This window comes from Brassica napus, chromosome C4 (assembly GCF_020379485.1).
Source record: "Brassica napus cultivar Da-Ae chromosome C4, Da-Ae, whole genome shotgun sequence".
NCBI classification, from domain to species: domain Eukaryota; kingdom Viridiplantae; phylum Streptophyta; class Magnoliopsida; order Brassicales; family Brassicaceae; genus Brassica; species Brassica napus.
In genome coordinates, this window is record NC_063447.1 from 18,842,250 (window position 1) to 18,861,970 (window position 19,721).

The window sequence follows — 19,721 nt, forward strand, 5'->3', positions numbered from 1 at the left end:
TGAAGCACAGTTTCAGATCTTGTGTTCCCTTTAGGTATCTCAATACCCACTTAAACGCAGTCCAATGAACCATCTCAGGCTTACTCATAAACCTGCTAACCAACTCCAATGCATATGCCAAATCACACCTCATGCCTATCATAACATACATTATGCTTCTGATAGCATTAGCATATGGAATATCATCCATACTTGTCTCTGCTTCATCATCAACTACGACATACAATTTGAAATGTGCACCAACAGGTGTTGACACACTCTTTGACTCATCCATGTCGAATACCATGAGAACCTTCCTGATATAACTAGATTGAGATAGTGTCAGAATTCCTCTTTCACGATCTCTCTCAATATCCATTCCCAAAATTCGCCATGCTGAACCCAAGTACTTCATCTCAAATCTGCTGCTCAATAGCTGCTTTACCTTCCTGATCTCTGCTGCATCCCTTGACGCAACCAACATATCATCCACATATAACATCAGATAGATGTATGTATCATTGGTTACCTCCTTGATGTAAGCACAGTGATCATATTCACTCTTCACAAATCTGTGACTAACCACAAACTGATCAAAACACTTGTTCCATTGTCTTGGTGCCTATTTTAGTCCATAAAGAGTCTTCTGAAGTAGATAAACGTGATCCTCCTTTCATTTAACCTGAAATACCTATAGTTGCTCCATGTAAATATCTTCTTCAAGTGTACCATGAAGAAATCTAGTCTTTACATCAAGTTGCTCAAGTTCCAAATCCAGATTCACTGTAATTGACAACATGAACCTTATGGATACATGTTTCACGACGGGTGAAAACACATCTAGATAATCAATACCCTCCCTTTGAGAGTATCCCTTAGCAACTAACTGAGCCTTGAATCTAGGCTTCTCAATACCATGTATACCGGACTTCAGTTTAAACACCCACTTGCAGCCTATCACCTTATGCTTACTAGGCCTTCTCATAAGCTTCCAGGTTTGGTTCTTATCCAGTGAAGTCATCTATTCACCACATGCTTCATCCCACTGCCTTCTCTCTTTGTTGTTCATCGCTCCAGCTCTATTATAATCTTGAGGTTCCTCAACACATACATCATCAGCTACATATAATGCAAACGCTGATATATCCTCCGAATCAGAGTACCGTGCAGGTGGAACTATTCTTCTCTGAACTCTATCTCTTGCTAGCTGATATCCTTCAAGATTTTCACCATGTTTTTCATCTGCGTCAACAGCTGGCTCAGCTGTTTCGTCAATAACTCCACCTGAAGTCTCAACTTCCGGTCCTGACACAGATCCTGCTGGATCTCCCAGCACAGTGTAATTTCTTAACTCCTCTGTGTTATCTGTTTTTAACTTGCAGACATTCAAATCCTCGTAGACCTTCTCTTCTGTAAATACCACATTCCTGCTAATAACACACTTCTTCTCTTCAAGAAGCCAAACTTTGTATCCTTTCACACCCGATGGATAACTGACGAAGATTTCCTTTTTAACTTTGGCCTTGAGCTTTCCTTGATCTGCATGGACGTAAACCACTTATCCAAATCTTCTCAGGTGCAAATAACCGGGCTTCTTGCCCAACCAAAGTTCCTCCAGAATGTTTCCATCTATGGCAGAAGATGGACTCATGTTTGTCACATACGCTGATGTAGACACCGCTTCAGCCCATAATTGTTCCTCTAGACCCGACTCAACCAAAAAGCATTTCACCTTCTCCATCAGAGTCATGTTTATACGTTCAGCTACACTGTTCTGTTGTGGTGTATATGCACATGTCAAGTGTTTCTTGATTCCATGGTGCTTGCAGAAGTTGTCAAACTATGTGTTACAAAATTCAAGTCCATTGTCTGTTCTGAGACAACTAACCTTCTTATTGACTTGATTCTCCACCAACTTCTTCCATTCACAAAATTTGCTAAATGCTTCTCCTTTAGCAGCTAAGAAATATACTCAGACCTTCCTTGTGTAATCATCGATAATAGACAGAAAGTATTGTCTTCCTGATAGACTTGGCGTCACATTTGGAGATCCCCATAAATCAGCATGTACATACCTCAGAGCTTCACATGTATCATGTTTCTCGATGTGGAAGCTTAATCTCTTTTGCTTCCCCATCACACAGCTCTCACAAAACTCCAAAACTCCAATCCTCCTCTTATCGATCACCCCTTTCCGGGCAAGAATCCATAGATTCTTTATACTCATGTGCCAAAGACGTCTATGCCACAAGACTGTCTCATCCTTAGATGATTTCTTCATGACACTGCTGTTAATTTCACCTGGCACAGTCTCACCATCTAACATGTACAATGACCCACACAGTGTTCTATGGAGAGATAGTTTACCATGCTTTAAAACCTAGTCGTCCCATGTCTGCCACTGTGCTGAGAACCCAAAATATCCAAGGTTCCAGTAGATTTCGGGTTCCTTCCTAATTCCAGAATATACCTGACATTCGTGAGTGTCTTCACATAATCGCCATAAGCTTTGATGTTGATTGTACCAATCCCTTGCACTCCAACCGCACAATCATTACCAAGAAGAACTTGTCCCGAAGTCAGCTCTGGGAACATGTGAAACCAATCCCTCCTACCCGTCATGTGGTAGGAACATCCAGAATCAATCACCCACTTATCATGATGCCGCATATCTCCTACCGATAATGCATCATCCTCTGAATCAGGATCTATCACAACCGCTATCTCAACTTCGTCTTCTCCTCTGCCATACTTCTTCTTGTATGCATAACACTCCCTCTTGGTGTGTCCCTGCTTCTTGCAGAACCAGCAAGTTATCCAAGACCCCGAGCTCGATCTAGACTTGCCCTTATCATTCCTCACAGGATCTTTCTTCTCAGTCCTTCCCCTAGCATAATATCATTCACCATTATCATACGAAGCCGTAGAGGTCTTGAGATCCTGATCTTTAAACCTTGATGCACTTGTCACCTCTTCCAACAAAAATGTATCCTTGCCGTACTTAAGCGTTTCCTTGATAAAGTTGAACCATGAAGGAAGCGAATTAAGGAGTAAAATCGCTTGTACCTCCTCTGACACAGTTACATTCACACTTAATAGGTAAGAGACAATCTTCAAGAAGTCATCGATATTCTCATCCATACTCTGAGTATCGACCATCTTGAAGGTATATAATTTGTGCTGCAAGTGAATTATATTCAGTAGAATCTTTGAAAGATATAACCTCTCCAGTGTAGACCATGTAGAAGCAGCTAACGTACACAACTCGATCTTCCTTAACACATGATCCCCAACATTGAGAATGATCAGATTCACCGCCTTCTCTGATTTTTCAAGCCTTTCGGCTTCCTCTTTCACCAACCGCTCCATGTAAACATCTTCGCATTCATCCTTCTGAATCGCCGATACAGAAGGTGACGTAGACTCTTCTAACACATCCTTTAAACTAAGTACAGACAGATGCGATAACATCCTCTTCTTCCACAATGAGAAGTGTTCCTTTCCATCAAACCGCTCCACCTCAATTCTTGTGTTCGCCATTGACAACCACCAACCTGGCTCTGATACCACTTTGTTGAAACTACAATGGCAAGAACAGTTTGACCTTAAACCAGAATCAAACACATAAACTCGCTGACACACTCTCCGACGAACTCGACAACGTAAGTTAGAAAGTATGAGTTTGCAGAATTATGGAGAACAAAAGTAGAACACAGAAAAGATAGAAGAAGGACACAAGAAATTGGTTACCCAGAGTTCACCTAGAATGGCTACGTCTCTGGGGCCTGGCAAGAGGCAATCCACTATAATATTAATCACAGAGATATCTCTCTCTCTCTCTCTCTCTCTCTCTCTCTCTCTCTCTCTCTCTCTCTCTCTCTCTCTCTCTCTCTCTCTCTCTCTCAAGCTTACAAATCAACTTGCTTGGTCAAGAGATAAGAGAACACATGAGCTCCCCTTATATAGAGAGTGTCTATTACATTAACCTAGTTGGATTAGGGCATTCACCCCTTTCCATAAACCTATTAGGAATATTTCCAAAATAATTGCCAAAGTAATATTTCCAGGATCCTATCAACTTCTATATCCATAAAAGTGATATTTTTCTTTCCTAATATGACGTCCTTGTATTGGTTTAAGTTATGCGATCTTGTTTGATTTCCATCACCAAATCTTGATGAAGTCTCTGACAGATTCCTTGACGTAGTCTCTGACGTAGTCCCGAATTCCAACAAGTGGGATGGGAAATTGAGCAAGTAGACTGACTTACAGAGAGATTGAAGGTGGATGTATTGTGTGAAAAAGTCACTAAGATGTCGTGTGAGCTTGAATTGCGGGTGAAAAAAGTGAGGAAAGTAACTAAAGATGCAGAGCTTGTTCTTGCAATATATGATCGTTCTCTTGAAAAGTTTCAAGTTTCAAAAGTTTTTGGAAGATGCTATTTCACAAATACGACTAGGGTATTCTTTCTTGAAACACCCTTAAAATCTTAGTAAAACCGAAAACTTGAATAATTGTCCATATTATTGAGTCATGTGCCTTGGACTTTCAATATCAAGTTTTATAAAGAAGTGTTTGGGAGAGTTTCTTTCTTAGCAAGACTTTTTCTTATGTTGAGATTGTTATGAAATGATAAAAAAATGGTATCAATTCAACATTAGGGATAAATAATGTTGAGATAGTTATGAAATGATAAAGAAATGGTATCAATTCAATATTAGGGATAAACATTTTCCATTTGTACCTATTTGGAGCTAGGACAAACATACAATTCATCTTACAAATATTTATGTGAAAACTGAAGCTTTAGACATTATATCAATATCTGCCTCATGATTTTTTTTCTAGCCCAGCGGTTAAGGTCGTAGATAAGATTATGCAAAGGTTAGACGAACAGAACTTTTGGATACCAGACAAGTCCCACTTAACCAAGTTGAAGATGTAATTGCAAAAAGATAAACATACGCAAAATGAAATTGGGTGAAACTAAATAAATAGACACGTGGTAGGAACAGAAAGTTAAGATGGGCCCAAGCAGGCGACATAACTGAAAGATGCCTGAGACGTGACCAATATCGCCTTGTGAACTGTGGAGCTGTCCATAATCCATCATCTGCCTCCCCAAGTTGCATTGCGATTAGTCCTTCAATAATTGCAGACTAGCAACATCGTTTGGACGAGTCTATTTTATTCAAAGAACGAAAAAAATACATAAATGCAAGTAAACTAGACTTAACTTATTAGCGACAATTACAATTATTTGCAGTTTTTTTATAGAGTACAATTATTTATTTTTATTAATATTTATTTTTAAGTACAATTATCTGAGTTACGTGGGCAAAATGATTTTGTATAAACCTCATGGCAAAATTTTATGTGACCAACTAATGTGAGGTTTAACGAAATTAACTAATTTAAACTAATAAAAATATGAGTAGACCTAATATTAATATGTTTTCTGGTAGGTTTACGAGCTCCTTCAATCTGATTATTCACGTTGCCTAATTATATTATCTTATCCATTAATTTATTTGATTACTTATTTAACCAATACAGAGAATTGAACGAGAGACCGGCCATTGTTTTCTATTTTTAGTTTCAATAAATATAATATAAAATTGAAACACAAATTATAATAAACTAAACATAGAGTTGAGGCTATCAATGTTATAAACTGCGGTTAATAGTAACACAAATCTATATATATGTATATTTTTTTTTTTACCATAATTATTTTGTAATTGTTCCGTATGTTATCACGTGGATTCTGAATCTTATGTCTAAAATATATTAGAACATATAAGGGTATTCATTAACCTTACATGTACTAGCTTTCTATGAAAATTGCAATATATATATTTGTGTGGGGGGAGATTCTTTCAGTGTTTGGAATAAATATGATGATCGACCAACTATTTACAATTCTACATTTATAAGTTGATAGTTTTCCGCCTCAATTTGCCATTGGGTTCTGATGCTCTGCTACAACAACGTTTTTCTTTTATTATCCTTTTCAGAAGAAAACTATTTTGATTTTGATGATTTTTTGCTGTTCATTTGAGATGTTGCCTCCCCCAGATGATATATAGCAAAAAAAAAATCATCAAAATCAAATGAACAGCCAAAAATCATCAAAATCAAAATAGGGGTATAATATATTTTATGGCTTGATTTTCATTTTCTTTGTTATAGAAGTTTTCAATTAAATATTTATGCGGTGGTGCCAAATAAAGAAATATAAATCGATAGATGAGACGCAACATAATTTTCCCAATAACTTTTCAAAGACGGCAGCGAAGGTATTTTTAATAGAGAATTTTTTTAGGATAATATGTTTTTGTTTATTTTACAAAAATAGCCACACAAAAAATGATCAAAAAATTTCATTAAAGAGTAAAAATATATTTATATTTTATGATTAACTAATCTAAACTTAAGGTTTAGAGCTAAGAAGTGGAGTATTGAGGACATGGTTTCAATTTTTTTTAAACAAAAAATAAATATTAAAAATTTAAAAGTAAAAAAAGAGTTATTTTGATCATTTTTTTCTGAAAGATTGTTGTATGACAAAAAATTAAAAATAACTATTTGAGATAATTATCCTTTTTAATATCATATTTTCGGATGATAGTCCAACAAAAAACAATATATATATATATATATATATATATTATTAAAATAGAAGTATCCTCTTAGACATAACTATTTTTAAAGAATTTTACATTATATATAATTTTTCTTATATGTTTATATCCACATGAATTTATTATTTATTATTATAAATTTAAACATTTAACTGGTTTAGAAAATACTAAGTCCATGGTTAGTTCAATACCAAGATTACAAATGATCTATATCATTATAATAATTCGTAAAATTTCTAATCTGTTTATACATATTAGTTAAAATGTTATGTAACAATTTTGTAAGACCTATTTAATTAATGCGGATAGATAGATTGAAACTGAAAGATTCGCATTTTTTAGGTTATCACTTATGTTTATAAATTTATGTATCATATACAAATGAGTTGGTAATTGTTAATCTAAGCTTATGTTCATAATATATTCAGGTTAGTTCAACGTGTATATAACAAATATAACCATGCTTTGTATTGTTATTTGTTCTGAAATTCAGTTATAATGTTATAATATTGTTTTTATTACTTCTATACCTATCTCTGGGTAACTTCAATCTAACCTATCACTATAATAAGATAACTATTTCTAAAAAGGAAAAAATAAAAATCTTATATTTTTTAATATATAGTTACAAATTGATATTTTTTTTAAAAATACATTGGATTAAACTCTACTCCTGTTTTATTTTTTAAGTTAATGATCTATTTCCTTACGAAAAATTTCATATAGCAATAGCATAGTTCCACGCAAAATTTAACCCTCATCTCAACACGGCGAAGTGGTGAACACAAGATATTGTTATCCAAAAGAACAATAAGGTATTACAAAAGGACTGATCATAATAATCTATACAACTTACAACATCAACTCCCTGTTTTAAACCACAAAAACTATCCAATAGACAAACTTGGGACCCAAGAAAACTTCACCATGTTACATAAAACTGAGAAAGACTAAAAATAACAAACAAAAGAAAAGAGAATCCTTCATCTGACCTCTATATACACACTTTTGAGCCACTGTGTTAATTCTTTCAAATGCCAACCCATTTGACCCATCTGAAAAACCTCCCAACCCTAAACGGCAGCTCATAGTCTTTAGCAAGTACTGGCTCTCTCGTTACAGTCTCACTATCAGACCAAACATAAACCCCACGTTCCTGCTTGCTCCCAGGAACAGTATTGTCCAAAACCACAGCCATGATAAACGCAATCACCATGTTCATCGATAAGAGCGTGTTCATCACATAGTTCACCTGCCAAATAAAACATCCCACAAGCTTATGAGTCACCACCTTTTCTTCTAAAAGTTCGATCCGGAAAGTGAGCAAAGCGTAACATACCCCTTTATATTGGCTTTTGAAGGGTCCATGAGAAGCAACAATGTAAGGTTGGTAGTAACTTGGAACAGAGAGGTTCGAGTTTGGAGAAACGCCATACTGCTGGAAGTAAGCTGGGACAGAGAGAGAACAGAACAACGATAACCCGACAATGATGATATTCCTCGAGCTTCCAGCTTCACTATAACGTAAGTTTGAGAGGCCTAAAGCCGTAAACATTGCCCACATAAAGCAGAGAAGAGAAGCAACCATCACTTGAGGTATCGATGCAATAAACCCTCCCACTTTACCTGAAGATATATCAAAAAACTTACTTCTTTAATGATGAGTCATATAGTTGAATTTAGGCAGTGGCCACTACTTACTCACCGACAAGGGATAATACAACTAAAACACATCCGCCTAACTCAACGACTCTGCGGCTTCCCATTTTCGCCACAGCGATGGTGTGAACGTTTTCAGTTAAGGTTGTTGAGCCAGCACCTGTACCCCATAAACCGGCTAGGACGCTTGCGAAACCTTCAAGGCCTATCGCCCGACTCACAACACCGGGAGTTGGAGGCATTGACGCTGCCAACAGAGAAGAAGCGTGGTACGAACCAACCTGAAGCATAAACTGATTAGCAAAAGAGGTACTTCAAAATGGCTGATATAAAAATAAAAAACACACTAACCGAATCTACTGAAGCAATTATAGAGATCACACACATGACAACAGACATTTTCCAGGTGAATATCGGCACGCCCCATTGCAACGGGTAAGGAAACCTAAACCAAGGTGCGGATCTCAGCGCCTGAGAAGTATCGACCCCACAGTACTTCATTCTGGTCATGTATTTTCTGCAGTAGCTCGATACAACGTTTGAGACGGGAACGTTTGGGTCGCAGCCTTTGTAGGTGTAAGCTCCTGCTGAGGTTAAGAGGAATGCAGCGCCCCAAGTGATTGCAAGACTCAAAGGAACCTATCAGTAAGAAGTTAAGGTAAGTTATAATTAGAAATTAGTATGTAGAATGGGAAATGACAAGATGACCTTACCGCATAGATAAGGAAAACCCTATGGCTTAAAACTGAGATTTTCCGGAGGTACTGCAGCAAAAAAAAAAAGTGTAACAGCAGTGTTAACAAGAACCTGATGTGATATGATACGTTTTAACTTGAAACTAGCATCCAAAAAAGGTTTATTTGCAAAAAGCGGTTAGCAGTAATTTTAATGAACTTACAAGAGCAAAGATGACCACGAGTAGTATCTGCACAACACCGATCTCAAGACATTTACCAACAAGCGGGAAACCATAGCTGTAAAACGAAAGTCCAACCGCAGCTATCGTTGGAGCAACAACTACTGGATTGATCAACATATATAGAAGAAGGGTCAGAAGATAATGTGCTACAAGAAAACATAGCATCACAATAAGCCCCAAGAACCATGTGTAAACAAAACACCATACACGGAAACAATCACTAATGCTTGATTTAATATTTATATCGAAGGTGTCAGCTTGGGAGAAAGGCAAGGGAGATTTATAGCTCAAAATCAGCGACATTAAGCCACTGTATCCAAGCACTGCTTGAAAAGCTGAACCAACTATGATTGCACCTTGCAGCTCTCTCATGATATGCTTGAAATTCTACCATATCAACCAAAAGACAATACTTGATGTCAGATTTATTTGTACAAGACAATCTATAATGATTTCTCTTACTTACATTATTTCCATTCAGACCTTGAAACTCTGGGGAGTTAATGATGCCCAAAACCGGAGCGAGGAACACAAAAGAAGGGCCTTGAATCAAAGGAAGCCTCGATCCAAACGAAGTATGCAACAAAGTAGTGATTCCACACACACAAAAAGTACGGTCGAGACCACATTTGCAATGTCCTCCTACAAATCGACACAAAAAATGGAAATGAAATTAAACTAAATGCAAACAACATTGATCAAAGTAGAGAATCACACTTACGTGGGAACCTCCCATAGCAGGAACAATAACAAGTGGAACAAGAATCAGTGAACCTAACATGGAGAGGTACTGCTGCAATCCATAGAACCCAATTGGAACTGAACACACAGAAAACGTATTAATCTCTCTTTAGCACAATTAAAGTAAATAACATGTTCTGACAAGGAATCTATATAATTATCAACAACAAAATGATTCCTTCAGATAATAATAATAATGTCTCAGTAACTGACCAAGTCCAGGCGTATCTCTGAGTCCATACTTCATCCATTCTCTGTGGCAAAACCTCCACCGTCTCTTCAACCCGGTTAGGTCTTCTAACCGGGTCACCCGACCCGGGTCCGTTTGATCTCCCAGAAACCCCATCAGAATCTCTCCTTCTCTTCATCAGAGCAGCGGAAGGAGGTTGTTGTCGCTGTGGCGGTGGTGGTGGAGGCGGCGGTGGTTTCTCATTATTATCCTTATCCGTCGCACCGTTGGCTGCGGCGGAGACAGGAGGACGACGGAGGCAAGGCTGGCCAGCTTCGAGATCCGGCTGGGATTCTGATTGTGTGGCTGCAGGCAATGAGAGTTGGCCGGAATCGGAGGCGGTAGTCTCGCCGGAGAATTTGGGACGGAATCCGGTTCGTTTGGCCCAAGTGGAGGGTGGCATTGCGGGGGATTCAGGGGCTGGAGGCGGTGGACCGGGTTTCGGGTCGGAGCTTGACATTTCTTTTTTACAGATTAATTTTCTCAGTTAGCGCATAGTGATGGTTTTTTTCTTTCTTCTAGATCTACAAAAATTTAACTCACTAGCCGGAGAGGAAAGGAGATTGACTAAGAACGAGAATTAGGGTTTCTTCAAACACCAGAAAGAGAGAGAGAGACAGAGAGAGAAGAGGGACGAAGTAGAGAGAGAGTTGGTGTTTGTGAGAGAGAGAGAGAGAGAGAGAGACAGAAGTTGTAGGAAGTAACCGTTAATGTCAAATTTTAGGAGGTTTTAGTGAGGGACACTAATTTTAATTTTATATATTCAGATATTAATATTTTTAGCTTTTTTCTTTATATGTTTTGTGTGTATGTTTTTGTTTATAGGATCTAATAAAAATCGACAATGCCATGTTTAGGGCCGGACAAAAAATCCGAATCAAAAAAATTGAACTGAACTCGACCCGAAAAAGTAGTATCAAATCCGAACCAAAAATTGATTAAATATTCGAACGGGTTCAAAGTTTTAGTATTTAAATAACTGAAACCGAATCCGATCCGAACCGAAGTATTTCGGGTACCCGAATGTATCCGAAATAGATTTTTATATCTCTGTATATAAATATATTTTAGATTTAATGTCTATTAAAAACATCTAAAATATATAAGATATTTTTAAATTGTCCAAAATACTTGAAAATATATACAAATAGTCAAAAGTAAATGTCTAAAATAGCTAAAATATACTCAAAACACCAAAAATGCTTGAAATATCTATTGATTATCTATCCAAATATTCAAACCAAATCAAATTATATGTTACGTTTAGGTATTTTGATATATGTTATTCAAATTTATATGTAATATATTATATTGTTTATAGATTTTGAGAAATTTAAAGTATATAATGAATTTTAAAATTTTAAAAATAATTTCAATGGGCTATCTGAGTCCGAACTGAACCCGCAAAGATCTGAACCGAACCTGAACCGAACCCGAACCAAAACTTAGAAATACCCGAATGGAGCTGAAATCTTTGACCCCGAAAATATGAAACCCGAATAAACCCGAACTGAATCCGAATTGGTACCCGAACGCCCACCCCTAGCCACGTTGCTGAAAACAAAATAGCCTTAAAATTTATTTTTAATAGATTTAGAAACTACAAAATAATTCAAAAATTATTTTCTGTAATTTAAAAATAAAATTTAGGCCAGAAAAATATAAAAAATTCAAAATATTGCTCGTTTAGATATTTTGCCTGATCTGCAATGTCTAAATCTCTAATTGAGATATTTGTGTTTCCGCATGTCACTATCGTAATCGTCGTGTGGAGAATTTCTCTCGTGCCGTCAGAGATGGTCTCTCTCGGGTTTCTTGGTTGATTTGTGCTTGGATTCTTTGGGTTAGTTGGGTGTTTGGAAGCTGCATAAATCGTAGTTTCAAGGTTTGAGGGCACCTATCTTTTGATAGTTCGTAGCAATTCTTCGACCATTCCGACATGCTTGGTCTCGACTTGCTCCGCTGCTTAGCTGGTTCTCAGGCTAGCTTCTCTGCTTGGGTTCTTTTCATTGTCACATTCCGTTTGCTGTGTAGTTTCATTTTTACATTCTGCTACTAATCTTTTTGTAATCTCTGTAAAAATATTTAAAATTTTGGTATAATAATTTAAAATTTTACAAAAAAAAAAAAAAGTGCAACGAGAAAACATATACTACTAGATTTTTATAAAAGGAAAATAATTATGGATATCATGCAATTTTGTTTTTGAAAATTATGTCATGACTGTAAATCTAGTAATTTACCCAACGATTGTCAGTAAATTATAGTACACAACAAGGAGACATTTTTTATAATCTCTAATCAATTATAATTAAAAAATTTCCCCTCTAGGATATTTCTCATTATTAAATTTATCAAATCTATAAATCAGAATATTAAATAGAAATACATGTTTATCGAAAGATATTTTCCTTTTGTGTAGTGTGGATATTATTGGTACATTCATATAAACTGTAAACTCAAGAATCTTAGGAGAGTTCTGTTGCGGTGGCAAAAAAAAAGATGGCCAAGGGATTTTCTAGAATAGATGATCCAAAACACGCCGGAAAACCAACACAGGCAAAACCCAATGGCTTGTACAAGCTTTACTTCAAGGGTATGGTTAGTGAGGAGGACCCATTGGCCGTGGCCGGATTAGGGATCGCAATTTGTGGGGAGAAAGATGATGTCTTGTTTCAGATGAAGACACCAATTTTTGGTTCCTACGTTACTGAATTGGAAGCTGAGCTTAGAGCATTGAAGCGCGCGCGGTCTGACCGAAGCCGTGGGCTTGGGGATAAATCATATCTCAATTTACTGCGATTATCAACCTATTTACAGATTAGTAAGTTTTACTTGGCTCGCACGTCTTTTGTTTTTTTTTTCTCTTGTTTCATGCAGTTGTAATAATACATAAAACTAGAATCAGTTTTCTAAGGCGTATCATATTCCTGCTTCACCGAGGTTGGTGATAATAATAGAATGATGATCATTACTAATGTTGCATTACTAGTTTATGAATTGTAATATTAATTAGATTTTATTTGTGTAGATTACGGGAAAATCCGTGCTAGAGGAAAATATGTCTGGCATGCTACTGAATGAGGTGCAGCACATCAGAGGAAAATTTGCATCGTGCCTTCCTATTTTCGTGGCCCCAAATGATATCAGATATGTTTATAAACTAGCTAGAGAAACAATAGTTTATGAAACAAGGATACAAGTGGACGCTCAGAAAACGACTTGCGCTATATGTTTAGATGAAGATATCAATGCTGATCAGATGTTTTCTGTTGATAAATGTGGTCATTGGTTTTGTTCCGAGTGTGTGAAACGACATATAGAAGTAAAGCTACTGGAGCAAGGTTTTGTGAGATGTCCTCAGCATCGCTGCAAGTCTAAGTTGACTTTTACACGCTGTGCTTATCTTTTGACTCCTAAACTACAAGCCATATGGTTACAAAGGATTAAAGAGGATTCAATTCCTGTATCGGAGAGATTCTATTGCCCGAACCCTAGGTGTTCTGCTTTAACGTCGGAAAAGGAGCTCTGGAAATCTACTAGAGAAGCTGGAGTTAGGAGATGCTGCGGTAAATGCGGTGAACCCTTTTGCAGCAGATGTAAAGTTCCGTGGCATAGCAATATGTTGTGTGACCATTACAAGAGGTTGCATCCAAATCCTACGGAAAACGACAGAAAGCTAAAAGCTCTAGCAGACGAGAAGATGTGGCGTCAGTGCGGAATGTGTCAACACATGATTGAACTTTCTCAAGGCTGCATCCGCATAAAGTGCAGGTATCATCTCTATATAATCACACTACCCTTCGAATATGTTTAATGTTTAAAATCTGATTAACCTTTATTGTATTCGTTAGATGTGGTCATGAATTTTGCTACCAGTGTGGAGCCGAGGCTGGACGTTGCCCTCATGGACATGGCCCTGACCCAAGGGAGGTACGGCCGCTACCAATGTGGCTACACATCTTGTCTTGGGTTATCTTTTTGGGAATCACTATTTTCGGTATTTGGTACTAAAGTAGAACAGATTAAATGCTTTTTTTTTTTGAAAAGGAGATTAAATACTATTCTTGCTTTGTATTTTAAAATCCTTTGCTCTCTGTCATTTGCTGATTGCAACCTACAATAGAGTTATAGAGTAGTTGCTTTAATATACATCTTGAATCACCTTCATGATCATGTGTTTCCTTTTGGTGTACGTTTCATTCTTTTTTTTTGATATGCCGTATGCCCGTACTGGTTGGTACAACGTAAATTATATGATTCTCCACCAGAGTTTTTTCCTACAATTGGCAGTGGAGCCCTTTCTTCTAGATGAGAGGCAGAGAGGAGAGCTAAGAGCACCATTATCCCTAGCACTCCTAATGGATATCTTAATCACTTTTTTACTAATAAAAGTGTGTTAAGCATTTTATCTAAGAGACTTCTAATTTTTTGCCTCCAATGCAAGTTGTTTATATTGGGGTTCTTAAAAAAAATATATTAAATATTGTTTTATTTAAGATAAATTTTATTTATTATATAAGAGATATTAAAAGATAACATAGAAAACATAGAATTTTAAATAAAAACATAAAAACAAAGATTAGTAAAATAATCGAGAATAATTTGAAAGAAACATCCGAGCTCAAGTGTTGTCTTCATCACGTCCAAATTTACGTCATACATGTTCAACCAAACCAGCTTTCAGTTGTTCATGCATTTGTCTATCACGAATTCTAGTTTGAACATCCATCATGTTGGCGATATTTGTAGGGATATCTGTAGAATACGTGAGATCGAGGCTGAGAGGTGACGCATGCATTTTTCAATTTTTTTTTCTTACTACTGTCAAAAAGGAAAACAAAGTAATGTAAACACCTAAACTTGCATAAACTGTTAAACGTAAACTAACCTATATAAATTTGTTTTTCATTAAAGAAACTAGCTGATTGTTTTTTTCATTTTAAAACATTTTAATTGTCCAAAACCCATTCAACATCCCTAATACACGAGATCTCTATATAAGGGCTATCTATGACAATATATAAATGTAGCTGTCACAAGGAATTTGAATCGTTGGCATATGAGATATGATAATATTTGTCAAAAACTTGAAGAGTATGTAACTAACGCTATCTTCAAATGTTCACCAGCACTTTAAGCATGGGTTCTAGCAACTACATAGTCTCATCCTAATAGCTCATTGTTCCACTAAAGAGACAATAAGTGCAAGAGGGACTAAGGTCCATCTGAGATAGGATGATAGACACTGCCGACATGACCTAGTCAGCACAAAACGTAAAGAAGATGTGAGCATTAAAGGATGCGTTAATGATGTTGGATATCCGCAGGGGATCACGTCGTTGTTATGACTCTCCTTGAAGAAGCTATAAGAATGGGCGTAAATGAAGGAAAGAAACACTCTGATTATACACTCAGATTAGCCAAGCTTCATAGATAAAAACTATACTCATTTTACATTCAATCTCATTTGTATTCATAAACACTCTGATTATCATCCTTATATACACTCCGAGTATCAATAAGAAACACTCTTAAATCTTCAAATCATTCACAAATAATCGATTTATTCATTAGTGGTTTGAAACGATATATTAAACCTTAATCTTAATTTATGAGTGGATCTTGTGGTCTTTCATCGACTAATAAAATTAAAATAATTTTCTAAAACTTTCACTTATGAATGACTCAAAAACATAAACAACTTAAATGCCTTCTCTTTTAATATACAGTAGGATAAATATTAATTTAATTTTTTTTTTTAATTCTCTTTACTTCTTCTTTATTTTATAGGGATCAATTTTAATTTAGGAAAAACTTTAATAGAAGTGATCGGTCCATTTACAACAACCTTTTCAAATTAATCGTTCAAGGCGATGTTGCAATCATACCAACCAGTTCATAATTTCTGTCGATTTCCCAAGAACATTTGAAAAAGGATTTGGAGATTACACATCACACATGACCTTTTTATACATCCAACATTTCCTTAGATATATGATATTAACGAGTCTAGCCATTAATGATAGTTGTATAGTTCACTGGACAACTAATTTATTCCAAGTATGATTCTCTCTCTCTACCAGTTTCTTTTACGTGGTTTTACTTAGATAAAATCAAAAACTGATCCAGAGAAAACCAAACCCATGATATCAATATTTTCTATTTTATTAGAAAACTTTAAAATATTATTACATGGTGATTCTACCAAACCCACGGGTGGCACAAGGTATTCCGTAGATTTTTTGAATTCGAATCCGCTGCTAATCTAAATAAACACAGCCCGTGGCCACCGAAGCTTTTACATTCTCTCTTCGCCTCTTCGGAGAAAGGGATCACCCACTACCCTTTTTTTTACATGAAATCACAATTTTACATGTCTTGTAAAGATAATATCTGACGGTTCTACTTGTGCCATAACATTAAAATTCACGTCTGACATACTTGAACCATGTTAAAATCTCATAAACTATCTTTTTCATTAATCAGAGTTACATTTAGGGGTGTCAAAATGAGCTAATTCGTTCAACTTAGCTCAGCTCATGAGCTAGCTCACTCAGCTCATTTAATAAATGAGTTTCAATATGTAAACTCGAACTCAGATCACCAAGATCATGAGTTAAATGAGTTAACTCGTGATCTAATATAAAAATAAAATAAAATAGTGATAAAATAACTTATATAATATTGTTCAAAATTTAGATATTAAAAATATCCAAAACATAAATATTAAATACTAAATAAAAACCAACAAATACAAAAAAAAACCTAATATAAATTAAATTAATGCAAAACTAATGATCCAAATCTCTATTTTTCGTGAGAGTCTTGAGAAAATTCATCTTCAATGTTTTCATCTGTTTAAATTATAAAATTAAAATAAAACATTTATAAATATTTTATGTTAAAAGTAATAACAAAGTATAAATAAATAATCTGAGATAGAAAATATTTTATCATTGTTGTCGGTCATAAAACAAAACAACAAAGATCAGGTGCAAACTTATATGTATGTTTTACATTTTAGTTTTAGAAGATAAATATGATAAATATAGAAATTATCTTTTTTACATAATAAAAATAGAAGTTATCCAAATATATAACATATATAACATATATATATATATATATATTATATATAATTTTTAGTATAAAAATGAATAAGCTCATGAGTCATTAAAGATCGTTCATATAACTCGTGATCTAATTTAAGCTCGATCATTAAACTCATTTATTAAATGATCCTAAAATATAGAGATCATGCTCGTGAAAAAATGAGCTGAGCTGAACCAGCTCATTTTGACACTCCTAGTTACATTTGATAAGACTCGAATCTTAAATCTGTGTAAAACATTAATGGATAATTAACTTAATAGCTAAGTTGTTTTAATGTAAACTAGATCTTGATCTGCGCAATCGCGCAGATGTTTACTTTTACTTTTATATACGTAGATATTTGTTTAACATCATTGTAGTATATTTTTGTAATGATAATCATGTATTAAATGTTTATTAAAAATAACTTTATAATTTCAGTTCCGTAATTTAATTTGGTCACTTTTTATTATATACTTATCTTATTGAATTTGTTTTTGATTACTAAACGAATTTATATATGTATTATATAGTTTAATAATGTTAACCTTTTCCGCCAACATATTATATTTTAGCATAAAATATTTATATTTATATTTATGAAAATAAAATATATTAAATTATTAATTTATTATAAATTTATCATATTTAGTTCACTATAATGGTTTTTAATATGATGGATATGACTATAAAAATATAAATTAGGATATAATTTTTATTTTTCATTTTATAAATGATAAATAAATATATATATTAATGTATAATAATATTTCATTGCTAATTACGAAATTATTTTATATAACATTTTATAAATATTTTAGTTTTTAGTATGAAAGTATTTTCTACAATATTTTCATTCCTGTTTGTCAAAAATAACAATATAAATCATACTTATTATTAAATTTGTTTTATATAATAATATTTAATTTTAATATAAAATACATACTATATGATTATATTAAATAAATTATATATATATAGATATAATTAAATAATTTCATCGCCACATTATTTAAAATATACACTTTTTATTTCTAACATACGTAAACTTTTAAAAGTGAATATTTTAAAAATAATAATTTTAATAAATTTAATAAATAAAATGTTGACTTTAAGTTCAAATATTAAAATTTCGTTAAATATCTTTAATTTAAAGTTTATTGGAACCAGTATTTTGATATTTTCCCCTAAGATCACTGCTCAATTGCTGCATCATTCAAGTTCTATGCTCTTGTGTAAGTGATGACTGAGAATCTGGGACTGTCTTCATCAATCCGTATATCCAAATGCAGTCAAGGCAAAAACAAAACCGATTACGTAAATGAGTACTTCAGTAGTACTTTCCATATGCCTCTCATATAAACGACTAAAGACCAAACCGATAGTCCTCCTGATACATAAAGCAAGCCAACACCAGAAGCTGAAAGCCATTCAACATTTCTATCCCTGCTTACAATAAGTATGGTTAGTGTTGACATCTGCGTAACAGTTTTCCATTTGCCCAAGTTATTTACAGGAACAACCTGTGATCATCAGTCAATCAATTCCACTTCTTGATTCAGTAAGAGCATAAACACAAAGAAAAAGCTCTTATATATTACAATATCAGAGAGATGTTGGTGATTTAACTTTAAAATCGTTCCATTTTTAGATGCAGTCATTCTCTCACTGTGGATATTGTAGCCTTATAGTTAAGGACACATAACTTCCTCTGCTAGTGAAAGAAACTGAAGAAGACAACGAACTTGTTTCATATCTTATCTGCCTACCAATGATTGCAGTAGAAGGTACCATCATTAACAATGGAATTGGTCTACAGAAACCTCGAAAGGTTTTGTACATAGTAAGAGCAATGTAGATGCAACCATAAGCTGCAGACCCAATATATAAATCAGATCTCACTTCCACTAAAATGAAGCGTGGGATTAAAAAAATACAAGTTGTTACACACATTATCTACAACTGAGTCCAAAAAGGCACCAAATGCAGAACCTAACCTCATCTGCCAATGTACATGATCTGACTGTTGAGATTGCAATCTGAAATGCACATAATTGTAATAAAGTACATATCTTTCATTTCCTAACACTTCCATCACTGAGCAAGAACTCTATATCTCCTCGACTCATATGACAATTGCAGATGCAACAATACACAACAAAAAAATTCAATTTTGAACATAAAAAGTTGGACTATTTAACTTCGTAATTGTTCGAGTTTAAACTACAATTCAAAATAGTATCCCACCACTCAAAATCGTGTTGGATCGCTCTCCACCCAATGATTGCTTTATTTTCCACTGTTCATGGCTGTTGTTTGGAGAATCATTGAACACACATTACATTCTTCTTCCTCACCGCTTGATGACTTCTTACGACCGTACCACCACTTCCATTGCTTTTGAAATTACTTGATGACTTCTTAAGTTTATCTTTCCGAGAACTGAAATGTCGTC

The 19,721-nt window shown here is 34.7% G+C and overlaps 1 protein-coding gene and 1 pseudogene across 1 annotated transcript; one reads left to right on the top strand and one right to left on the bottom strand.

Annotated features, from left to right (window-relative positions):
* Positions 1-7,399: 7,399 nt before the first annotated feature.
* On the bottom strand, positions 7,400-10,940 carry LOC106396568 (annotated as a pseudogene).
* A 2,173-nt stretch (positions 10,941-13,113) lies between these two features.
* On the top strand, positions 13,114-14,225 carry LOC106392920 (E3 ubiquitin-protein ligase RSL1-like). The gene has a single exon (XM_048754539.1). It carries the CDS (start codon positions 13,233-13,235, stop codon positions 13,986-13,988), a length of 756 nt encoding a protein of 251 aa, XP_048610496.1. The 5' UTR covers positions 13,114-13,232; the 3' UTR covers positions 13,989-14,225.
* The last annotated feature ends 5,496 nt before the right edge of the window (positions 14,226-19,721 follow it).